This window comes from Polypterus senegalus, chromosome 11 (assembly GCF_016835505.1).
Source record: "Polypterus senegalus isolate Bchr_013 chromosome 11, ASM1683550v1, whole genome shotgun sequence".
In the NCBI taxonomy this organism is placed as follows: domain Eukaryota; kingdom Metazoa; phylum Chordata; class Cladistia; order Polypteriformes; family Polypteridae; genus Polypterus; species Polypterus senegalus.
This window is the reverse complement of record NC_053164.1, coordinates 150,628,228-150,652,958: the sequence shown is the minus strand read 5'-3', so window position 1 is coordinate 150,652,958 and position 24,731 is coordinate 150,628,228. Positions and strand designations below refer to the sequence as shown.

General features: G+C 36.0%; 1 protein-coding gene across 2 annotated transcripts in view; it reads left to right on the top strand.

Annotated features, from left to right (window-relative positions):
- Window positions 1–10,708: 10,708 nt before the first annotated feature.
- Window positions 10,709–24,731, top strand: part of ino80e (INO80 complex subunit E) — a 48,451-nt gene continuing 34,428 nt past the window's right edge. The window contains exons 1-5 of one of the 2 annotated variants that reach the window (XM_039769895.1): window positions 10,709–10,892; window positions 11,053–11,136; window positions 13,151–13,221; window positions 13,309–13,361; window positions 14,975–15,050. In XM_039769895.1, the coding sequence (XP_039625829.1) occupies window positions 11,056–11,136; window positions 13,151–13,221; window positions 13,309–13,361; window positions 14,975–15,050 (281 nt within the window). In that variant the 5' untranslated portion in view covers window positions 10,709–10,892; window positions 11,053–11,055. The remainder of the gene's footprint in view (window positions 10,893–11,052; window positions 11,137–13,150; window positions 13,222–13,308; window positions 13,362–14,974; window positions 15,051–24,731) is intronic. The other variant, XM_039769894.1, reaches the window with a different exon arrangement.

Below are 24,731 nucleotides of genomic sequence, written 5' to 3'. Positions count from 1 at the left end.
CATAAAAAAAAATAGGCACACAGTGGAGAAAAAAGCACAAAATGTCAACTTTAATCTTGAAATTTCCACTTTAATCATGTAGTTTATTTTGTCATTAAAGTAGAACATCATAAACTTCATCTTAAAATCGTTTAATTTACTAGTTTCTCAATCCCATTGTAACTAAAGTAGCACGTTAAATGCTTTGTTTTGTATTTGATCTTCTGTGTGTGAATCACTACTTGCTTCTTAAACCAGCTTTCTCTTCCTCCGACAGGACACAGAATCCATTACATTCATGATATTACAGCTCTCAGAATAATTAAAATACTGAGATGTATACTTGATATCATTTTCATGATGATAGGAGTTAAATCATGTTATTAAACATGGGAACACGGTGGTGCAGTGATTGTTCATGTCTCGATGCAAGACGCTTGCTGTGCCATGCGTGACCTTCGATGAAATACTTAATACTAATAATTTAATACTTTGTAGCAGTACTGTCTCTTTCAAACATACTAACCCCCAATTCCTGTCCTTACTTTTCTTTCTCCAAATACCCAATCGCCACACAGCCAGCTCTGTAATAGACATTAAGCCATCTGTAAGCTTAGAACGCCACTTTTTCAAAACGTTTAAGGAACATTGAAATATCTTCATAGTACATGTTTAATTATTCTATCCATCTATCCTTCCAGTGTTGCACCAGCAAGAATACAGTGCAAGGCAGGAACAATCCGTGAACGGAGCGCCAGTGGCTCTCTAGCGCTGCAGCACCGTGTCCTGGCATGTTTAATTATTAACAATATACTGTACATTACTGCGGTGGGCTGGCGCCCTGCCCAGGATTTTTTTCCTGCCTTGCGCTGGGATTGGCTCCAATATGGATTATTTAAATGAAGTTAAAGTTTTATCTGTAATATAATAAACCTATTTTGCTGCATTTCATCTTACAAAATGATATCGTCATCATATGTAAATACCCGCTTTATAATGTGGCTCAGGTTGTGCAATATTAGAACAGTAGTGCAAGTTTACAGTTAGGTGATTGCATAAATAAGTACAAACAGTTCTACAAGGAGCAGTTGATGGACTGATTGATTGCGTTTAGAGCTTGGGATGAAACTCTTTCTGAACCGCGAGGTCCGTACAGGAAAGGCTTTGAAACGTTTGCCGTGTTAAAGCAGTTCAATAGATAGCATGACTGAGGCAGCGTGTGCTTGATGCTGTTTACCAATAATTCTCTATCTGATCAGCTGCTGTGATTCACACTCGGATACAGTGATATAAAAGGTGCAGTGAGAGTAATATGGAAAAAGATGATCCGCTGTGGCAGCCCCTAATGGGAGCAGCTGAAAGAAGAAGGTGCAGTGAGAGTAATAACGCTAAAGCAGCTGTCATATTTGGAATAGTTTGACCATTCTGTGGACCATTCAGTAGTGTGTAGGAAAGTGGCCAGCATTAACACACGATCAGGCACAAGGGACTGCAGGAGCAGATCGGATAGTAAGAAATTAACTAGCAACAGATATTCACTTAGCAAGAGGTAGTGACAGCTGGGGATTCAGTCATTGGGGGGATTGAAGCACATGTTTGCTACAGAGACGGAGAGTCTCGAGCGGTGTGTTGCCTTCTGGGTGCACAGGTGGGGGACCTCCCTGGTAGGGGTGGGTAGGCTATTGGCCAGAGCGGGGGTGAATCCAGTTGTCATTGTCCATGTTGATACGTAAGGGCAGTCTATCAGTTCTGCAATCCAAATTTAACGAGTTAAGTGCAGGATATGGTGCAGAACTGACAAGATAGTGTTCTCTGAAGTTCTGCCTGTGCCACATGCCAGTCCAGGCTAGACAGAGGAGATTAGGAGGCTTATCCCATGGCTCAAATATCGGTGCATGGTCGAAGGGTATAGGTTTATGGGACATTCGGAATCCTTTTGGAAAAGATGGGACCTGTTCCGCTGCTTTAATTATCCAAATATTAACTGGCATAACCTTACAAATGAAGGAGCATAAGAGCAGGAGTTTTTAGAAGTAATCAGTGACACAGTATGTTAAAGCACCAATGTGGGGTGAAGCTTGTCTAGATTTAGTATTTTGTAATAGTCAAGACAGAATTGAGGGTGTAAAGGTGATTGAACCGCCAGGGGCAAGTGACCATAATATAATACAGTTCTCAGTGTTTTATAAGAGTGCAGATGCAAAGACTAAAATTGTTAAGCTTAACTTTGGTAGTGCAAATTTTGAGCAGATGTGGCAAAGTCTAAGGAGGATAGACTGGGATAAGCTTTTAAGTGTGGAGACAGTTGAAAATCTGTGGAACAGGTTAAAAAATGTTTTACATATACTGCAGGACAGGTACATACTTAAATTTGGAATTAATAGGACATTTTAAAAAGCTCTACAATGGGTTAATAAATAGTTTTAAAAAATGCAAAGGAAAAAACAGCTGTATAAGACTAAGAACTCCAATGTGAATCGTAGAGTGTATGAGAACATGAGGGCAACCATTAAGAAGGATATTAGGGAGGCTAGAAGACAGATGGAGAGGAATATAGCAAATAAGGCGAAAGACAACCCTAAGAGATTCTTTCAGTATTTTAGCAGTAAAAGAACAGTCAAGAAGGAGATTAAGTGTGTCAGAAACAATAAAGGGAAATTAAAAGATACAGACAGTAAAATAGCGGACGCGGTAAACCTGCATTTTTCTGAGGTCTTCAACCTCCTAGTGGGAAACGGGACTAATAAGGAGGTACTGAAGAATTTGAAAGTTGTAGAGGGAGAAGTACTGCTCAGATTAAATAGGCTGACATCAAACAAACCACCAGGACAAGATAATATTTACTCTTGAGTTCCTAAGGAGGCTAGCGAGAACATACTGCATATAAACACTTGACACATACTTTTAGGAAGTCACTGCAGACTGGGGAGATTCCAAAGGACTGGAAAATGGCAAATATCTTGTTATATAAAACGGGTGACCGTGCAGATCCAAGCAACTATAGGCCAGTAAGCTTAACGTGCATCAGATGAAAATTAATAGAAGAAATTATTAAGTTTAAGATTGAACAGCACATGGAAAGCACAGGAGTTTTTCACAACAGTCAGCATGGGCTCAGAAGAGGGAAGTCGTGATTTACTAACATGCTGGAATTCTACGAGGAAGCAACAAAAGGATATGATCTTAGTGGAACATATATTATTTATCTTTACTTTCGGAAAGCATTTAATAAGGTGCCACATGAGAGGTTGGGCATCAGACTAAAAGAAGTGGGAGTTCAGTGTGATATATGTAGATGAGTGCAGAATTGTCTCAAAAGAACAGGAAGCAGAGGGGGATGGTGTTAAAAGTGGTGTTTCACAGGGGGCAGTGCTAGGGCTGCTGCTATTTTTAATATTTATATAAATTATTTAGATAGGAATATAAGTAACTAGGGCTGCTGCTATTTTTAATACTTATATAAATTATTTAGATAGGAATATAAGTAACAAGCTGGTTAAGTTTGCAGATGATACCAAGATAGGTGGATTAGCAGATAATTTGGAATCCTTAAATCATTAAAGAAGGGCTTGGACAGCATACAGGCTTGGGAAGATTGGTGACTGATGAAATTTAATGTCAGTATATGCATTAAACATAGGAAGTAAAAATGTTAGGTTTAAATACACAATGGGAGGTGTGAAAATCAAGAGTACATCTTATAAGAAGGACTTAGGAGTCACAGTGGACTTTATGCTATCAACTTCCCAACAGTGTTCAGACGCCATTAAGAAGACCAAAAGAATGTTAGGTTATATAGCACGATGTGTGGAGTACAAGTCCAAGGAGGTTTTACTCAAGATCTATAATGCACTGGTGAGGCCTCATCTGGATTACTGTGTGCAGTTTTGGTCTCCAGGTTACAAAAAGGACATAGCAGCGCTAGAAAAGGTCCATAGAAAAGTGACTAGGCTGATTCCAGGGCTACAGGGGATGAATTATAAGGAAAAATTAAAACAGCTGCCTTTTCAGTATAAGCAAAAGAAGATTATGAGGAGACATGATTAAAGTGTTTAAAATTATGAAGGGAATTAGTGCAGTGAATTGAGACTGTTATTTTAAAATGAGTTCATCAAGAATACAGGGACACAGTTGGAAACTTAAGGGTAAATTCTGCACAAACGTTTTTCTTTTCATAGAGAACCACAGATACTTGGAACAAGCTACCAAGTTGTGTGGTACGACTTTTGGAACTTTCAAAACTAGACTTGATGTTTTTTTTAGAAGAATAAGTGGATAGGCTTGGTGAGCTTTGTTGAACTGAATGACCTGCTCTCATCTGGATTGCTCTAAAGTTCTAATGCTCCTTATGTTACTATTAAACAGGACGATGGTTTGCCTTGGGTATGCTTGCTGCAAACTGTGCAATAGCCTCCTGTTAGATCTCTACTAATCCCCTTTCATTTACTCACTGGAAATCCTACAGCCCTAGCCCCCCTTATAACTACATAGATACTCTTGCAGCTCTCAGGCAAAATAATTGGAGGAGCATTTGCTCTAATATAGATAAGTGAAATGAAATGATAGACCTGGTTAGGACCTGGGTGATCCGTGTTTCTAAGAGGAATCTTGCATCTTGATAGCACTACTAGACCTTTACTGTACTTTATTATCTTTGCTGTCCTAACTGCTTCTTCCTGATTTTTTCCCTCCCAGCTAAATCTTTTTCTTTTCTTTCTTTCCTCCTACCACATCTAGGGCAGGTGACTACCAACCCTTGTCATATGGTATGTTTGAACTACTATTATTATCCATCCATGCTTGTTCCAAACCTGCTTATCCTGAGCTAAGTTGTGGGGAAGCTGGAGCTTAACTCAGCAAGCACAGAATATTATTGTGTAACTTTTTTATGCAAGGTTGTTTTTCAGGTGGGTGTGTTGTGTTTTATTATCATGGATGTTTAAACAATATAGCGATAGTGTAAATTATGTATCATTTTTTATTCTCAATAAAAAATATGATCATAAAATTATTATGAATTGTTCAATTATTACAAATTTGACTTTCATAAATTCATGTGAAATTGGTTGGATTTTGAATATGATATCAAATGCTGTAAAATAAACAAGAAAGCTAATGAGAGTGTTTAAAAGTGGAGCAACGTGTCAGTTTGAAATTTTTAGTAATATTGAGCAAAACACCAACAGAATATTTTCAAATGCTTACTGAGGCTTACTGGGAAGACTGCATGTCTCATGCGTGCGTGTTTTTCCTAAATTGAAATTGGTGTGTAAAGAGACACCTTCTGAATCAATGGATAAATTAATGATAAAGAAGTAAAGAAGAAAACGTCCAAAGTCTTGAAACAAGTGACAGAAACTGATCTGCTCTACGCCTTCGACCAGTGGAAGCCAAGACTGCATCGGTGCGTAACTGTGAATGGGGACAAGCGTTAGAACTGTTATATAGATAAAAGGGAGTCTCATTATTTAATAGACAGACCTCGTATACTCAAAAGTCCCAAAGTACAAGCTCTAATAATTGTTCAAAATGCTCAGTAGATGGAGAAACCATCACAAACTGGTTAGTAACAAGGGCAGACACAGAACCTTTATAAATTAAATGTATTCTTCAGAAATTGTTTTATAACAAAAAGTATGCTTAGTAGAGTAGAAAAAGGCAAGAAGGAGTTGCCTGAAAAATCAAAGGCAATCTCAATCATAAATCCAAAGAATGGTCCAAAAACAGAGTAGAAAGAACAAAACTTCAGTAAATTACAATGCACAATGAACTCACCATTCCCAAGTGCACTTGTGGGAATTGCAAAGGACTATGGGTTGACCCTGCCTTTACAGGGCTGAGGGGCAGGGTTATGGGCTAGTGGCTCCACCTCTTGGGAAGCCACCTACAAAACATATTCTAAATAAGTCAGAAATGTCAAAAACATAAGGAAACTACACAATCAACAATGCTAACTTTGACAAAGGAATCAAAAATAAGAAAGACATACATACATATAGAATTTGAGCCACCCTAGCTGAAATACAACTGAATCGGAATCCATGATGCTGTTGGTAATTGAATATGAATATTTATATTTATATATATATATATATATATATATATATATATATATAAATAAATAAAAAACCACACACACACACACAAATGGAACACCAGTGTTGCTTCCAGGGTGCTGTACTATGAAGTGTTGTCAACTTCCTCTCATGGCCTTCTTTTACAGTGCCCTCCATAATGTGATTTTTACTAAAAATACAAATCAAACAATTCAGACTTAATTAAAGTGCACTTTACTTTAAGGGTATTTGCATACATTTTGGTCACATCAGGTAGTATACTACATTTTTCTACATGGTCCCCTTATTTCAAGACACCATTATATCTGTGACAACTGGAATCATAGGTGCTTGTGAATACTCAGATGTGTTTCATTGCTTCATTAGTGCAGGCATAAGATACCTAGGCCTGCTTCTACCTACACACTACAGCAACAACTCCACACAACATTGGACACCATCCTTAAAGACTTGGTTTTGTAAAATTGTTTTTCTGTGTCAAGATAAATCGGACGTCTAAATAACAGTCAACAACCAGCCTCTTTTGTGTTTTTACTTTTTCTTTCTGTGTATTTGTCTGTCTTGCATCCTATCTTACATGTCTATATTTCTATAGATTATATATATATATATATATACATACACACACACACAGAGTATATATATATGTACTGTATATATATCTCTCTATTATAAAAGTAAATCTTGAAATGAGACTATTGCCAAGAGATTTTTTCAAGTCCCGCCCTCCTCTCAACCATTTTCAACCACGCCCCAGTCCTCTCACCTCTCATTTGTGTGAATGCTTTTGGCAGACACTTCTGCATTCTCAACTCTTATAAATTTTTACGTTTTCCTCACTTTAAGTTCCCAATAAAAAAAGACTTATTATGTCCAAATCTTATTGAAGAATTTCATCCCAAAGGGTTATCAACAGAAGAGATGAGTACACGGGCAATCCTAGCACCGAGAAACGATGAAGTCAAACAAAGTAATATGAAAATTGTCTCTCGGTTACACGGCAAATTGGTTAAATGCGTATCAATAGACTATGATGAAACAGTTGGTGGTGATGTTGTGGAAAAACATCAACTTACAATATCCCGTAGAATATATACAACTGTTAACACCAGATGGAGTATCGCCACAACTGCCAAAGGCCTGTGCGTTGGAACTGGGGAGTCCTCTACAGCGCATCTTCAACCTGGGCCTGGAACAGGGGAGAGTCCCAAGGCTTTGGAAAACATCTTGTATCACCCCAGTCCAAAAGGTATCATGTCCTAGTGAGCTGAATGACTGTCGCTCTGATGTCACATGTGATGAAAACCATGGAGCGGCTGCTGCTTCACCACCTGAAGCCACAGGTCCGCCGCGCCCTCGACCTTCTGCAGTTCGAATACCACGAGAAGGTGGGGGCAGAGGATGCCATCATCTATATGCTACACCGATCCCTCTCCCACTTGGACAGAGGCAGTGGTGCTGTAAGAATTATGTTTCTGGACTTCTCTAGCGCCTTCAACACCATCCAACCTCTGCTCCTTAAGGACAAGCTGACAGACATGGGAGTAGATTCATACCTGGTGGCATGGATCGTGGAATATCTTACAGACAAACCTCAGTATGTGCGTCTCGGGAACTGCAGGTCGGACATTGTGGTCAGCAACACAGGAGTGCCGCAGGGGACTGTACTTTCTCCGGTCCTATTCAGTCTATATACATCAGACTTCCAATACAACTCGGAGTCCTGCCACGTGCAAAGGTTCGCTGACGACACTGCTATTGTGGGCTGCATCAGGAGTGGGTAGGAGGAGGAGTATAGAAAGCTAATCAAGGATTTGTTAAATGGTGCGACTCAAACCACCTACACCTGAACACCAGAAAAACCAAGGAGCTGGTGGTGGATTTTAGGAGGCCCAGGCCCCTCATGGACCCCGTGATCATCAGAGGAGATTGTGTGCAGAGGGTACAGACCTATAAATACCTGGGAGTGCAGCTGGATGATAAATTGGACTGGACTGCCAATACTGATGCTCTGTGTAAGAAAGGTCAGAGAAAGATTAATTTATTATGTTTTACTATTTTTTACTATAGTTAATTACTCGCTGTAATGTAAAATAGTTAGTTCTATTATGCATATGTAACAATTCCAATTAAAATAATCTGTTTTAATTGTACATCCACTTCCCCATAAGTGAGTGGCAAATCCGTGAAGTGTGCATAGTGCCCGCTTGAGGGTTGGTGAGCGAAGCGAGCAGGGGGCAGAGCCCCCTAGTGTGTGTGTGTGTATATATATATACACACACACAGTATGTAGTTATCGTGTTTCTATAACCTTTGTATTTATCAATAAATTGTATTATTCTGTTTCTTAAAATGAGTGTGCTTCAGCTACATAAGAACATAAGAAATTTGACAAACGAGAGGAGACCATCCAGTCCATCAAGCACGTTTGTTTAACCAACAGCTAAATTGTCCAAATATCTCATCCAGATTACCTTCATATAAGTCTAACTGCCGGAGACTGCCTCCTACAGAGAAAGGTAAGTAAAGTAAATTAGGAGCCTTACCAAATTATCTACTTGTTTAGTAGCACTGTTGAAGGAAAACTGAAAATTAACACAAATTAAATTCTGACCTTTCCTACAAGCCTCAGCACTAATTAACAAAATTAACATAAGACCAAACAAAAAGAATCATAAACAGGAAACGACTAACAGAAAAAATACAATATAAAATGGAAAATAAACACAAGTACATTCAATAACAGAAGAATTAATAAAAAAAGCAAAAAAGCAAATACAGTAATAAGATGTTTTATTTATATAGCACCTTTCCCATGCAAAACAAAGGGGAAACAAAATGATAAAAAAGTTTCTACACAGAACAATAAACAAACACAGGATATAAAAAAACATTAAATAGAATAAAAGAAAAAATAAACCAGAGTATCTTATTAAATGCAATACTAAAAGAAAAGCCTGAACAAATCACATAATTTATGATATAACACACACACAAAATATCCTAAGCATCTGGACAGAGAGGTTACCTGAAAGAAGGGGCAGAATGTTAGGTTAAGTTAAAAGCCTTCCTGAACAGATGAGTTTTAAGTTGGTTTTTTTAAAAAGAATGAATGGAGTCCACTATTCCAATTAATTTTGGGAGGTCATTCTACAGTCTATACAACAGAAGGCCCTGTCGCCCAGAGAGCGCAAGTTAGTATGGGGCACAACAACATTTCCAGAATCAGAGGACATTAGTGGGTGAACAGGAACACAGCAATGTAGAAGGCCAATGATGTAGTCTGGTGCAAGGCCATTTGAAGCTTTGTAGGTTATTAATAAAAGTTTTTACTTGATTCTTTAAGACACAGGGAGCCAGTGAAGATAAAGCAGGATGAAAAGAAACTAAACCTAGAAATGGAGAGCTTGTAAAGCAATGACACCATGTACCCTCAAATCGGCCCTGATAAGACACTCGACAAGCTCATGTCATTGACAAAACATATACATAAAGATATATTATGCATATTTTTATATGTAAATAGTTTTCGAATTTACCCCAGTGTAGAAGAACAGCTTAAAAATAACTATCAGGCACTGTTCTTTGATAGATTTCTTCATACTTATCAATTCAGTAGTAGTAGTAGAAAGTACCCTTGAAATCTTGTTTGCAATCAGCCATAGGGACCATCAGCATTTGGAGCTAGGAGCAACTCTTTTTCCTGTATACTGTAAACTCTATTAAACCATTGATGGACATGATTCTAAAATAAAATTTTTATTTGAATACTCATGATATCCAGTTGTAGTCATTCAATTACTATATTAAACTTCTTCAGTAACATCACTAACAGCATTAATGCTGTAAAACAGTGGTTAAATTAAAATTACTCTTCTTTAAATTCAGAAAACAATACAAAAATTAATTTAGTGCATGGTATCCAAAGACTAAAGAGTCTTAACTCCAAAACTTTAAATTTCAGTATGACTTATTTATTCCCACACTAACAGACTGTATTCATACCTTCCACAAATAAAACTACAGAAGGGGGCAGGATCTTACAGACACTCCTCCTCCAGACAATAGTTAATAGTTCAAATATTTCAAGTGTTAAAAGTAATTTTTTACCTTAAAGTTTGTCACAATCACTTTTTTTCCCTTGCCGCATTTTTTAAACAATTATAGCAGTATCTGTTACCCAACATTGTTGTTAAATTTATGAATATGCTACTTTGCAATCAAGATTTTAAAATGTATAAAATAGCGTGTATGCTAACTTTTAGTAATATAATTTTAACATCGCTTATTTTATTTTTAAAGAATACAGAATAACTACAAAAGACCCCTTAATAATACTGCATATACATCGGACCAAAATATTTGCAAATATACATTCACGGAATAAGTGCAAAGGAGAAGCGCTTGTCCTTTTAATGTCTACCTAAACGTTTGTAGAATAGCTTTTTCTATTGTATTCAACAGCTTGTTATTCTGTTCAGTTTCCTGCTCCTTGCGAATGACCGCGCAAAGTAAATTACTGGACTAAATAATACCTTTAAAAATAAAAAGCAGCTTTTCTAAAATTTCAACAGGTAGTTTTTTCCGAACTGATCTACTAGGGTTCCGACTGCAAAAGACGTGTGCGTGTCGTCATTAGTATGCGCCGGAAGTATATATATATAAAATGCAAAAACAGTGCGTCTAGGTTTACTGTTATAATAGCGTATACGCGCAGTGTTGTGTGTTTAGTTGCTTTAAACAATATAGTTATTAAATAGTAGATCATTTCGTTCAGCTAAACCATAAAACATTACCTTTATGGCGTTGTGGTTATTATCGGTTACATATGTTTAGGTAGGTAAAGTACTTTTAAGTGACTCGCGAAGGGAAAAGTTTTCATGATTTTGCAGAAATGAGCAATCTAAAAATCACACCATGATTTTATCGCCTATTTAAATGTTTTTTGAGAAAGGCGGCTTATTAAATCCTACTACGTTATTTTCTGATTATTTAGAAAATGAATGGCCAACCTGAAATTGAAGTTGATTATAAGAAGAAATATAAAAATCAGAAGCGAAAACTGAAATTTTTAGTCTATGTGAGTATGGACGTAATTCTTTTTTTTAGTAACATTTATCCTCTTAAACATTGGTACTTATACTGCATAAATGTTGCAATTATTGAAACCCATATATTATCACTTTACAAATTTATACCTATTAAACATTATTATAGTAGAGAAGTGTGAAAAGGTATGCGTGTTTATTTGGTGACTCTAAACTGGTCCTGCACGTTAAGGTTGAGAGGTATGTGTGTGCGCGCGTATAATTTATATATATATATATATATATATATATATATATCTATATATCTATATATATATATCTATATATATATATCTATATATATATATCTATATATATCTATATATATATATATCTATATATATATATATATATATATATATATATATATATATATATATATATATATCTATATATATATATATATATATATATATATATATATATATATATATATATATATATATATATATATATATATATATATATATATATATATATATATATATATATATATATATATATATATATATCTATATATATATATATATATATATATATATATATCTATATATATATATATATATATATCTATATATATATATATATATATATATATATATCTATATATATATATAGATATATCTATATCTATATATATCTATATATATAGATCTATATATATATATCTATATATATATATATATAAATCTATATATATATATATATATATCTATATATATATATCTATATCTATATATATATATATATATCTATATATATATAGATATATAGATATATATATATATATATAGATAGATATAAAGACCGTATATATATAATATATATATCTATATATCTATATATATATATATATATATATCTATATATATACACACGGTCTTTTGGTCCTCAAAAGCTTAGATTCCTTATCTTTTTAGTAGCACATGTTTTTTTTCCGCGGTTTGAATCGAATATTTGTGACACAGATTTCAAAGAATAATTGAGATTTAGATTTTTAGGTCATTTGGTTGCATTCATTTATCTACTGTACTTATCAACAAATGATTTTGCAGCCTAAAGAGCTCAAAATAATTGGTAGATATAATCTGTAAATATTGCCACAGTTTTGTTTACTGTAATTCCAGTCCTTGATTAGTCAAAAATGTTCTTATTTTAAGGAGCATTTTCCTTTACACTTTTGTTGAAAATAGAATATAATGTAGTATATAGTATTAATAGTATTAATACTATTATTTGACAACCAGTGTTATGAATATGTAACATAAAAGTAAATTACAATTGTTCAAAGTGTTCATCTTGCTTGGAATCTTTGCATCTCTTCTGTAAAATGCATAAAGATAAATCATGACAAGTGTTGCTGTTGTATTTACTGCTTACACTATACACCTTTCATTAAAAGAATTCACCCAGAATTATATTTTATTTATTTACCCCATGTTGTTTGTAGCAATGGCCACAAAAAATGTTTAGTCTCATATTTTCATGCAGAATGAAGAGAGAAAAAAAGTCTGTGATATAATAGGTGCCAATGCGTGACTGATGCTGTACAATGACAATGTGTAAAACGTTCATGGGGAAAAAATACTTGATTACACATGTTCCATAATCCATATGTCATTTATCCAGTTGTATTATGTGCACATTTACTGTCGCAGGGAAAATGATTGCTTACATTACCAAGCACAGTTACAGTAGATATTGTGGAAATACACCTAATTGTATGACCAATGTTAGACTGACATAGCAGATCCACCGCAGTAAAAGCCAAAGTTAATGTACTGAGGGGCTGTTGAGTAACCTTGTGACATGTGCTTAAAACCTGTCCCTGTAGCTGTAAAGTCCAAATAAACCATTTCTTCTCTAAAAGTTAAACCAGTTGTGTTTGAAGTTTTGATATATCTTGTGCCATAATGTGGGAGAGCTACAGTTTTTTCTGAATGAGTTTAAGAGAGGTTAACTTTTTTTTTTTTATTAATTAAATTAAACTATACATCTTTATACTAGGAACAGGAATGCTTTCAAGAAGAACTACGCCGAGCTCAGAGAAAATTATTGAAAGTTTCTCGAGATAAAAGGTAGTATTACTCATTTTCTACAGAAGTGTAAAATATTGAAAAGGTAATAATGTGTTTAATAAAATGCAATGTTTTTCTTTTTTTCAGTTTTTTATTAGATAGACTTTTGCAGTATGAGAATGTGGATGATGATTCATCAGGTACGTTCTAAATGTTGATCTTTTAAATATAGGTAATTATAATATGACAGTTATTAAAAGTAGTAAATCACACTGTCCAGTAATGCTTTGTTTATTCAACATTTCTCAATGAAATAGTTCATTATTTTATCTTATATACCTAAGATAGTACTAGTATACAGTCTCTGTATACTTTAAATTCTAAGAAAAAAGTATGAAACAATAAAAATGTTAATATTCTTTTTAAATCTTGAAAGCAGAAACATAAAATGTAGGAAAAAAGTATACATTGATATGTTGAATTTTAATCTGAAGAAACCTAAAAGTAATGTTTAAAATGGGAAGCATGCAAATGCTTCAGGACAAGGTGGATTTTAGCCTAAGATGGGAGCTATCCTACCGAGTGTGGTATTCCCACATCTTTCAGCTAAGTAAAAGGTTTTTTGTGTTTCTTTTGTTCTTACAAACAGCTTTACACTCCAAAAATAATACTCCTGAAATAGGTACAGTATTTTGAAAAACTTGTCCTCTTCAGATAATATACTGTGAAAAAAGCACACTTGTGGAAGTATTGGTTGTTTTGGTATCATTTAATAAGTGGGATTTTTTTTTGTAATGTAGAATATAGACTTATAGACTATAAATGTGAATGTCCATGACAACTAGAACTGAGTTTGACAAGAAGTATTTTTCAAGAGAAGGGGAAATGGTGATGTGGCACCAAAGTTCTCTATCAGGCAAATTCTTGCCACTAAAAAGATGGTAAATTGTAATCTTTAGTGCCTGGATTGGGCTTTCGTACTGATCAGCCAGGATTGTAACTGTGAGGCCAGCGAAAATGCTGCATGTTTTGTTCCTAAGACAAAAATATGGGATTTGTCCATACATTTTCCGAACCTGCTAATTCATTGCATTTTTAGAAGAACAGAAGTTAAACTGGCAACCTCACTTAAAATGCAGACACTAACATGCAATGTGCACACACTCAATTTACATAGGACCAATTTAGAATTGTTGGTTGACTACACTCGTTTACCTCAGGGGTATGGGTGGAAACAAAGGTACTTAAAGAAAGCCCAAATTATCCCATGTTGAACAAGCATGCTCTGCCTATTAATTGTCCTGTGAGTCAACAACACTGTAATCTCCACTACTGTGCTGCACTTATTACGCAGCTTGCTCAATTGTGACTTTATATTTTCTTTAATCTTGCTTATTTATTATTTTATTTTGATGTACTTTTTGGATTAAGTTGGCTATATGTCAAATATGAAATTAATCAATCTGAGGACCATGTACATTAAAGAAAAACAACTATCCAAAGGTTTGAATACTTTTGCAAGACAATATAAAACAGCTTTAGAATAGGCTGAATTTATATAATGCAGCTTATCTATTTGTGGTGTGTAGTACTAGGTTGTTGTACCATGTTAGCCTTTATGAATCCAATGAGAAGTCAAGCAAAATGACACCTTTTTTTGGCTAACTAAAAAGATTACAATATGCAAACTTTCAAGGCAGCTCAGACCCCTTATTTGTTGTGTGGCAATTTTTCTGCTTTTCTTCAGTATGATTGTTCAACTAGTTAAAATTCAACTGATAAATTGCGGTTACAGTGCATTTTTATTTTATAGATTCAGAAGCCACAGCATCCTCAGATAACAGTGATGGAGAAGGTCAAAGAGCTACTGAAAATCCTGGGGTAAAGAAGTGAGTAGATTTTCGTACGTGATGCAAAACATATGATCGAAACACCACACGCACATCTTACTTCATTTTCACATTCCATGTGGCAGTATTTGATTATTTTAAAAAGTTCATTAGTTAACAAATGTTAATCATTTTGTTATTTTTGTCACTAAATAGTGGATATGAAGGTAAAGCATACATGTAAATGATTTGTGGACTGGAAAATACACATGCCTTTTAAGCTGTTACAGAGAAAAAGGGTTGTGTACTGTTTACAGTTAGGTCCGTTGGTATTGAGACAGTGACATAATTTTTTATAATTTTGCCTCTGCATACTACCACAATGGATTTCAAATTAAGCAATCGTTATGTGATTAAGATACATTCAGGTTTAATTTAAGGAGTTTACCAAAGATATTGTATGAGCTGTTTACCGAAGACATTTTTATCAATGATTCTCCTATTTTCAGGGGCTCAAAGTATTTGGATAAACTAACATAATCATAAATATAATGATCATTTTCAGTATTTGGTTGAAAACCCTTTACAGTTAGTGACTGCCTGAAGTCTGGAACCCATGGCCATCTCTTAGGTGCTAGGTTTCCACCCTAGTGATGCTTTGCCAGGCCCTTACTGCAGTTATCTTCAGTTGCTGCTGATTTGTTGGACTTCCTTTCATCGATTTTGTCTTCATCTAGTGAAATGTATGTCCAGTTGGGTTCAGGTCAGTTGATTGACTTGGCCTTTGAAGAATAATCCACTACTTTGCTTTGAAAAACACTTGATTTCCTTTTGCTTTATGCTTTGACTCATTGTCCATCTGTATTGTGATGCATGATCATATCAGTTTTGTAGCATTTGGCTGAATCTGAGCAGATAGTATCGCCCTATACACTTCAGAATTTATCCTGCTACTTCTGTCAGCAGTCATATAATCTTCTTATATAATACGCTACTGTGGTTGTTCATTTGTCTGTCCAGGATTTTAAATCACTTGCAGCTCGCAAACCATTTCAGCTATTGACCTGAAATTTGGTACACATATACAGTGGTACCTTGACTTACGAGTGTCCCAACTAACAAGTTTTTTGAGATACGAGCAGTCTCTTGGCCGATTTTTTTGCTTTGAGTTGAGAGCTAAAATTTGGGTTACAAGCCAGCTTCAGATACCCCACCCCACCGCTAGTTTGTGCAGTGAACGGCACAACATCCCGTGTCTCACTCGTTCACTTTAAGCAGTTAGCTCACAGTGGAAGCACTATTGTTGTGCTCGCATTTGTGCTTGCAGTTATTTTGCAAAACTTCATTTTTCTAACTATGGGTCCGAAGAAAGTGAGTGCGAAGGACAGTGCCGAGAAGAAGAAGTGGATGATGTGCATTGAATTAAAGAAAGAAATTTTCAAAAAACATGACCAAGGTATGCGTGTAGTCGACTTGCACCATACTGAAGCAGAAGGAGTCGATGAAGACTATAACGCCAGCCAAGGGCGTTAAAATAATTTCTAAACAGTGGACATCTATCCATGAAAATATAGAGAAGCTGCTGATTGTGTGGTTGACGGAGGAGGACGTATCTCAAAGGAGAAACCGTGACGGGGGCTATAATCTGCGAGAATGCATGAGCTATTTACGCTGATTTACTGCAGCAGATCCCAGGCACTTTGACGGATGAGGCATTGGGCGAGCCGTTTAAAGCCAGTCGGGGCTGGTTCGAGAATTTTTAAAAGAGAACCGGCATTCACTCCGTTGTCAGGCATGGTGAGGCAGCGAGCGCGGATGTGAAGGCAGCTGAGGATTACCTCAAAACATTTTCTGGAATTATAGCAGCGGAATGATACATCCCCCAGCAAGTCTTCATCTGTGATGAGACAGGACTATTCTGGAAGAAGATGCCAAGGAGGACTTGTATAACGGCAGAGTAGAAGAGGATGGCAGGCCACAAACCTATGAAGGATAGGCTACCTTCGCACTGTGCGGCAATGCAAGCGGCAACTGCAAGATTAAGCCACTGCTCATTTATCATTCGGAAAACCCCAGAGCCTTTAAGTCACAGAAGATTTTGAAAGAAAAACTGCAGGTTATGTGGAGGGCAAACCTTAAGGCGTGGGTCACCAGGCAGCTCTTTGTGGAGTGGGTGAATTTGGAGTGGGTGAATTTGGTTTTTGGTCCTGACGTTAAAAAATCTCTCCAGGAAAATAACCTACCCCTGCAAACCCTTCTCGTCCTGGACAATGTGCTTGCTCACCCACCTAACCTTGAAGATGACATCCTCGAAGAGTTCAAGTTTATAAAGGTTCTCTACCTTCCACCCAACACCAACCCTATCCTGCAGCCCATGGACCAGCAGGTGATTTCTAATTTCAAAAAGCTCTTCACCAAGCACCTGTTCCGCCACTGCTCTGAGGTGATGGAGAGCACAAACCTCACCCTTCGAGATTTCTGGAAGGACCACTATAACATTGTGATATGCCTCAGAATTATCGATATGGCCTGGCAGGGTGTTACAAAGAGGACTTTGACCTCTGAGTGGAGGAAGCTGTGGCCTGAGGTTGTGTTTGAAACGGACTTTGAAAGACTCGAACCCGAAGCGGCAGTGGTGGAGGAGATTGTATCCCTCGGCAAGTCCATGGGGCTGGAAATGCATTAAGGTGATATCAACGAGCTGATCGAGGAGCACTCCAAAGAACTGACAATGGAGGAGCTAAAGGAGCTACATACGCAGCAGTACACTTAGGTTTTGCAGGAAAGAGGTGACTCGGAGAAAGTTATCTCTACAAGTGAGATAAAAGAAATGTTGGGAATGTGGGTGAAACTTTCAGACTTTATTCAAAAGAAACACCCAGAAAAAGTTGCAACTGGATGCGCGACGGCGCTATTTAATGACACTTGCATAGCACATTTTAGAAACATTCTGAAAGGGAGGATGAAACAGACCTCATTGGACAAGTTTTTATTGAAAACCCCTGCAGATGAAAGTGAGGAAGATGCGGCGAAAAGGGCAAAAATCGTCGAATAAGATTCAGTTATTCAGTTCAGCCTTTCTCCACCACCTCCATCAGCATCTTCAACTCGTCTGATCTCCAAGGTAAATGCTGTACATTATACTTAATAAAACCAGTTTATTGCAATACATTCTGTTGTATTGTGTTTTTATGCAATATTCGTTATTTATAAGTAAATTTTTCTTATTTAAAAACAAAAAAATTGCCGTGTTTTTTGGGGGTCCGGAATGGATTAATGGCATTTCAGTTCATTTCAGTGGGGAAAATTGATTTGAGATACGAGCATTTTGACTTACAAGCTCGGTCCCGGAAGGAATTAAACTCGTATCTTAAGGTACCACTGTACTATGTGACGTCTACTATCCGCTTTCGCTCTTTTTATTTTTATTCTATTTTATTGTAGAATCAACTCACAACAGTGGCCAGCAGGGCGGCGGCACATGCATACGGGCGTACTTCTCATTCCCTACCACCTTCGCGCTCACTTCACCAACTGGTTCATGTCTTAAATCATTCTTGAGGCAGATTGAAGACTTAAGTGCCAGCTTAACACTAGAATTACCAGAGCCTACGAAAAAACTCATAAATTTGGCCCACCTAAAATCCCATCACACCTCTCCATCAGCGTCTTTAACCCTTTCAATATAATAGGATCCACAGCATAGAGAGAAGTGTGCGCATTGCAACACGTACGCACGTCGTAAATGTAGAAAGGACGGTCCTTGTGTGTGAACTGTTAACATTTGAATTTGATGATTGCATATAGCGCTTAAATGACCTCTCTGTACTATTCTTTCCTCTGCATTTCCTGGAGTACAAAAGAACAACCCCATACAGCAACGTGGAGACTGGCAAGATCGGGGAAAAAAAAAAACAAACTAGGTCACTGATTACAACCACGTGACGTAATGCAAATGAATATGAATAATATGAATAATGTTGCATCCGTGCCACAATGTTTTCCGAAATGTACTGTACAGGTCATAAAATGAATAATTCCAAATATCATATATACCTATGTCTCTGTTTTTTTTGACATCATAGACCATAAGGTGCATATTAATCCAGCGTGAGCAGGAACACTCAATATAACTGAATAAAAAAAAAAATCAAGTGACAGTGAGATACGAAGAAGGCAGCTTCACCAGTGTTTGTGTGTCAGCTTTTATCCTTCCAGATCAGAGAATGTCCTGTTCCATTGCCTCAAAACACCACTCACATCTACAGTTACTCCCAGTTTCAAATAAAAACTAACAGCGTCAGATCCCTCATAGTATGTATCTTGATCGTGACTGAGAGAATAAAAGTGAAAAAAAAAATGGTAACTTTTACAAGTCCTATAAATGTACACCATCTGTTACAGACGCAAACCAAATGTATGTGTGTACTGTATAATATTAACAATAAGAGCAGCTCACTACTGAAAACAGCAAATATAGGAGGCAGTCCGGATCGAACCGGGGACTCTTGATTACAAGTCAGCAAATCTTATTGTTACGCCACGGAAGCTGTTGTATCGTCCTTGAATCTTTTGTGAAAGTGTTTATTTGATCTTTGGACTGCAGGCTTCACACATTATATAGTTTATGCCAACATTTTGTCATTTACTACTAAAATATGAAAAACGTTTCTGTTTTAACAATGTGTTTACACAGATTATTGTAGAAACGGAACACACATGAAATGAATGTGTTCCAAATAACGATCTATTATTTCCACTCTAAAACTCCAGCACTTCACTCCCAGATAATCAATCAAGGCATTGAGCTGGGAGAACATTGTTCACGTTCTGTGGCGGTGGTGGGGATGGGATACCAGGCTGCTTGCTGCTTGTCTTTATCGGCACATTTACAGGACAAAAGACTGACTGAGAGGTGCGATGGGATTTAAGGTGGGCCGGATCTACGAGTTATTTTGTAGGCTCTGGTAATTCTAGTGTTAAGTGAGTCAGTTTTAGGGTGGAGAAAAGAAGAGCTGCTCACGAAGCAGCAAGTGCATCAACCTCTGAGAAAACGAATGCTAAACGTACAGAGAAAGAGGATGAAAACTATAAGTCAAGTGTATTCACTGCACGTTATCGTGCAGTACGCCGTTACTGGTCGTACAATATTAGTGACTGACATCCATTCACAGCCAAGTATGATCATGCCATAAAACCTCCTCCACTATGTTTCACAGATGATGCGGTTTTCATCAGATCGTAAACCATTTCTTCTCTTTTGCATATTTTTCTATTTCCAATATTCTGGTATGTATTGATCTTTGTTTCCTTTCTCTAAAGAAAATTGCTCCAGGACTGGACAGGGTTTTTAAAAAATCTCTTCTGGCAAAGTCTAATCTGCCCTTCTATGTTTGAGGTTTACCAGTGGTTTGCACCTTGTTGTGAACCCTCTGTCCTTACTTTCACAAAGTCTCCTCTTGATTGTAGACTTTAGCAATGATAGGTCTACTTCCCGGAGAGTGTTCGTTTTGACTAAATGTTGTGAAGGGGTTATTCTTCACCAAGGACAGAGTTCTGCAATCATCCAACAAAGTTGTTTTCTGTGGTTTTCCAGACCTTCTGGTGTTGCTGAATTCAACCGTGTGTTTCTTCTTTTTAAGAATATACCAGATGATTGATTTGACCACTCACCATGTTTTTGCTAACACAGTAAAGGTTTTTTTTGTTTTGTTTTCTCAGACTAATGATGGACTATTTTTACTTGCAGTGCAAATTTTATTCCACACCTTTTACCTGTATAATAATGACATAATGAGGGAACTGCTCCAACCTGGCTATGGAACAGCTTTGAACGGTTTGTCAGTCAAATGTCCAAATACTTTTGAGCCCCTAAAAAAATTCTGTACAGAAAAATGGCTGTCATTGCTGAACAATTCATACAATATTTTTGGTATCTACCTTGAAGCGGAAAGTCTACACTTCAGTCATATAATGATTGCTTAATTTCAAATCTATTGTGGTGGTGTACAGAGCCAAAATAATTAAAATGGTGTCATTGTGTTGAAATGCTTGTGGACCTAACTGTACTTCATTGACAGCAACCTGCCCAACATCCCCTGCTATGTGTCTACTAGTTCATATTTTGTATTTTCTGTTTAAGTGCTTTTTATATTATTTTATATTCAAAATATTTCCTTTTTAAGTTAAGTATCTATGTTCTTATTCATGTTCTGTTATGCTTCTTGTGCATTTTTTATGGCTCGCCAAAAGCAGGGACATCTGTCCGTCTCTGTGCTGAACCAGCCCCAGCCCTATAAAGATTGGGGAAATCCACTGATCAAATGCAATTCATTCTTTCATGCTTGTTGTGGGTAGTTCTCATGTTTTCTCTGATATATTATTTATTATTTTCTGGATTTCTAATCTCTGCGCTATTTTTAGCAGCAATGCTTGAATTAATGTATTTGGGACTTTTAGTTAAGACTTTTCCTTTTTGCACTCTTTTTTGAGCATTTTGTATTTCAGAGCATTCTTGAAATTAAATCTTTTATTTTTTATAAAGATTCGTCTGCCCCTTATATATAGCCAAAGGTTTACAGTGATTCTTTCTCTTTTGGGAACATTTGCTAGTGTTTTGCGACTTACTAGTTATTGTGGCCAGTTTCCTGTTTTAGAGGGCCTGCTTCCCCTGAAGCCAGCAGGACTTCCCTGGGAACTGGCCAAATCAAGTATGCCTCTGCTGGGTGCACAAGCACCAACTAAGAGTCTTGCCTGCTCCTCGGCCCATGGGGAAATCCTTGAAAATGTTGTAGTGAAGAACTATTGGGGTATTACTTGTTAATCTGTATTATATTGAATTTTAATCCACATGTTGGTAAAGTGGCATTCTATATTATCTCAAAATTTAAAAAAAAGATCAAGAAGTTGTCTTTATGAGGATCTGTTTTTTTTCCAGAATTCATTAATGTAATTGTAAAGTAAGATTGTTGGCACTGGGCTGAACGTTTTATTTGCTGTGCTATTCTACACTAGTAACAAATTTATTGGGCTCTCTTCTTATATAGCTGTTTGAGTCAGGTTGCCTTATCACACTTTTACTAGAAATACTACTGTCCCAAACTACATTTAGCATGCTTCACTTTTGGTGAAGGCATTTGTGCTTTTAATGAGAACAATCTGAACTTTACCTTAAATACTGTAACTTAAATCTGAATTGTACCTTGCATACTGACCTATTCATGTGGCTGTTTATATGACCAATGTGTCTCAGTGCAAGTCTTGATGGTTGTTTCAGTGCGGCATAGGAATTAAATTTACCAGTGCAAACTTTAGTCCATTTTGTAGTTGACAAGATTGTTCAATTTTTACTGTACTGTAATATCCTAGTTGAAATGTGAGTTGGATGGATTGACTAATTAGTTAAAGGTATACATTTTTCTTAAGTATTTTATTAGTTTAAAAAAATATATGCAAATCCATATTGTTTTGGGAGGAGGATATATTTGTGAGATTCTGTCGCTTTTAAAAGACATGTTACTCCTCTCCCATCTCAGTTCCACACCTTGACCCACTTAAAGGTGCGTGTTTCTTTAGCTTGTTTCATGAATGCTGCAGTTGCCATTTTATTATTTTGTGTGTGATTTAATTGTCTAAGGTAATATAGAAAATATCACTCGTGTAAAATGACAGTTTTAGGTATGTGCATGCTTTATACTATTTTACTTCCTTATTTAAATGAAAAATTCACCCAGCATGGTGGTTGTGAACCAGAAAATATCCTTATGTCAGGAGAAATGGTGCCATGAACCTGCACTTACTGTATATGTATTACTTTTAGGATCTGTGCCTGTCAATAATAATCTATTGATAAAGGGTATTTTTACAAGACTGAGAGTTCTAAAGGACAAGTAATAGGTTTCGTTTTAGAATTTAAAGATATGATTACCAAGGCAGTTTGTGCAAAGAGAGATATGGTATGTCCATGCAAAACTTGAGATATGGTATATCCATGCAAAACTTGGCCTACAAAACCTGGGATATTGTTTTATACATTTTCTTGATAAAGAACTTAAAATCTGTATTACTAATGGTTGTAGGTACTTCACGTGGAAGTTCAGAATTCCCGTTTGTCAATTTTTGGCAACTGTTCCAAGTAGTACTTGAGGATTATTTTTATTTTTAATCTTTAAAAGTCTGAGTTGGACAGAAAATTAGCTTTTATTTTATTACAACAACGTCTGACTGTGACCTGTGGTAATACTGTTTAACCAATTTGGAAAATGACTGTCATTGACAAGATTAATTTTAGAATAATTGTTGTTTCAGTTGATAGTACTAAGTATGCATGTAACTAAATGTAATTTAATTTACATGCATTTTCTGTCATCTTGTACAGTGCATCCAGAAAGTATTCACAGCACATCACTTTTTCCACATTTTGATGTTACAGCCTTATTCCAAAATGGATTAAATTCATTTTCTACGCACAACACCATAATGACAACATGAAAAAAGTTTACTTGAGGTTTTTGCAAATTTAAATAAATTTGCAAAAATCTCAAGAAAACTTTTTTCACGTTGTCATTATGGGGTGTTGTGTGTAGAATTCTGAGGAAAAAAATGAATTTAATCCATTTTGGAATAAGGCTGTAACATAACAAAATGTGGAAAAAGTGATGTGCTGTGAATACTTTCCAGATGCACTGTACATTAAATTGGAAGCATGTGCACTGATATTTTAAGTATTAATTATTTGAGGGTACACTTATAAGAAACACCACTTACAAAACAACATTTATTTATACAGTACATTTTCATGCAAGCAATGTAGCTCAAAGTGCTTTACAAGATGTCAAAGAGAAAGTTGACAGAAATAACAAATTCAGTTAGATAAGAACATTCATGAATAACTAACAAAGACAAAATACCTATATGCTCTTATAAGATGTAGATATATAATTAGGAGAAAGGTAGTATTCCGTATATTCAATATCTTAATGTAAATCTGTAAAGACGATTCCAGTCATTTCTCATTGTTTTCAGGCTTCATCAGAGAGGACTTGATGCAGTTGGTCTTGTGGTCAGCTGGGGCACCTGCTTTAATTCCACCATCAAAGGTGGCTATACAGTGTTTTAATCAGGTGATGGTGGCACAAAATGTCACCATAGAAGAACCAGAAAAGAGAGGGTGTAGTAAAGACTGCAAATCCCTGAACAGTATGGTAATTCTTTGCCTATATAATCCTCCAAGAATACAACTAAAATATAGCTATGAGAAAGACAAAAAAAAAAAAATAAATAAGAAAATTTCGTAGCCTTTTTAAAATGGTCCATAATATTAGTCTGGCAAATCTCTATTGGTAAAGTATTCCAGTTTTTGGGAGCATAACCGCAAAAGGCCACCTCGCCATTTCTTTTAAGCTTGGTCTTGGAATTATAAGTAGTCCACCATTACAAAACCTAAGGTTATGACCTGGGGTGTAGGGATCAGGCACTCCAAAATATAAGAACAACAGTTATTTAAGGCTTTATACACCATTAGTAGTATTTTAAAGTCAACTCTAAATAACGGGGTAACCAATGTAACAGTGCTAAAACTGATTAGATTTTCTTTTTCTAGTTAAGGTTCTTGTTTCTGCATTCTGCACTAATTGCATCCAGTTAATGTCTATCTTGGGTAGTCCTGTTATGAGTACATTAGTTAAGTGAATTTTTCAGTATCTTGTAATGTTATAAGAGGACTGACTTTTACAATATTCC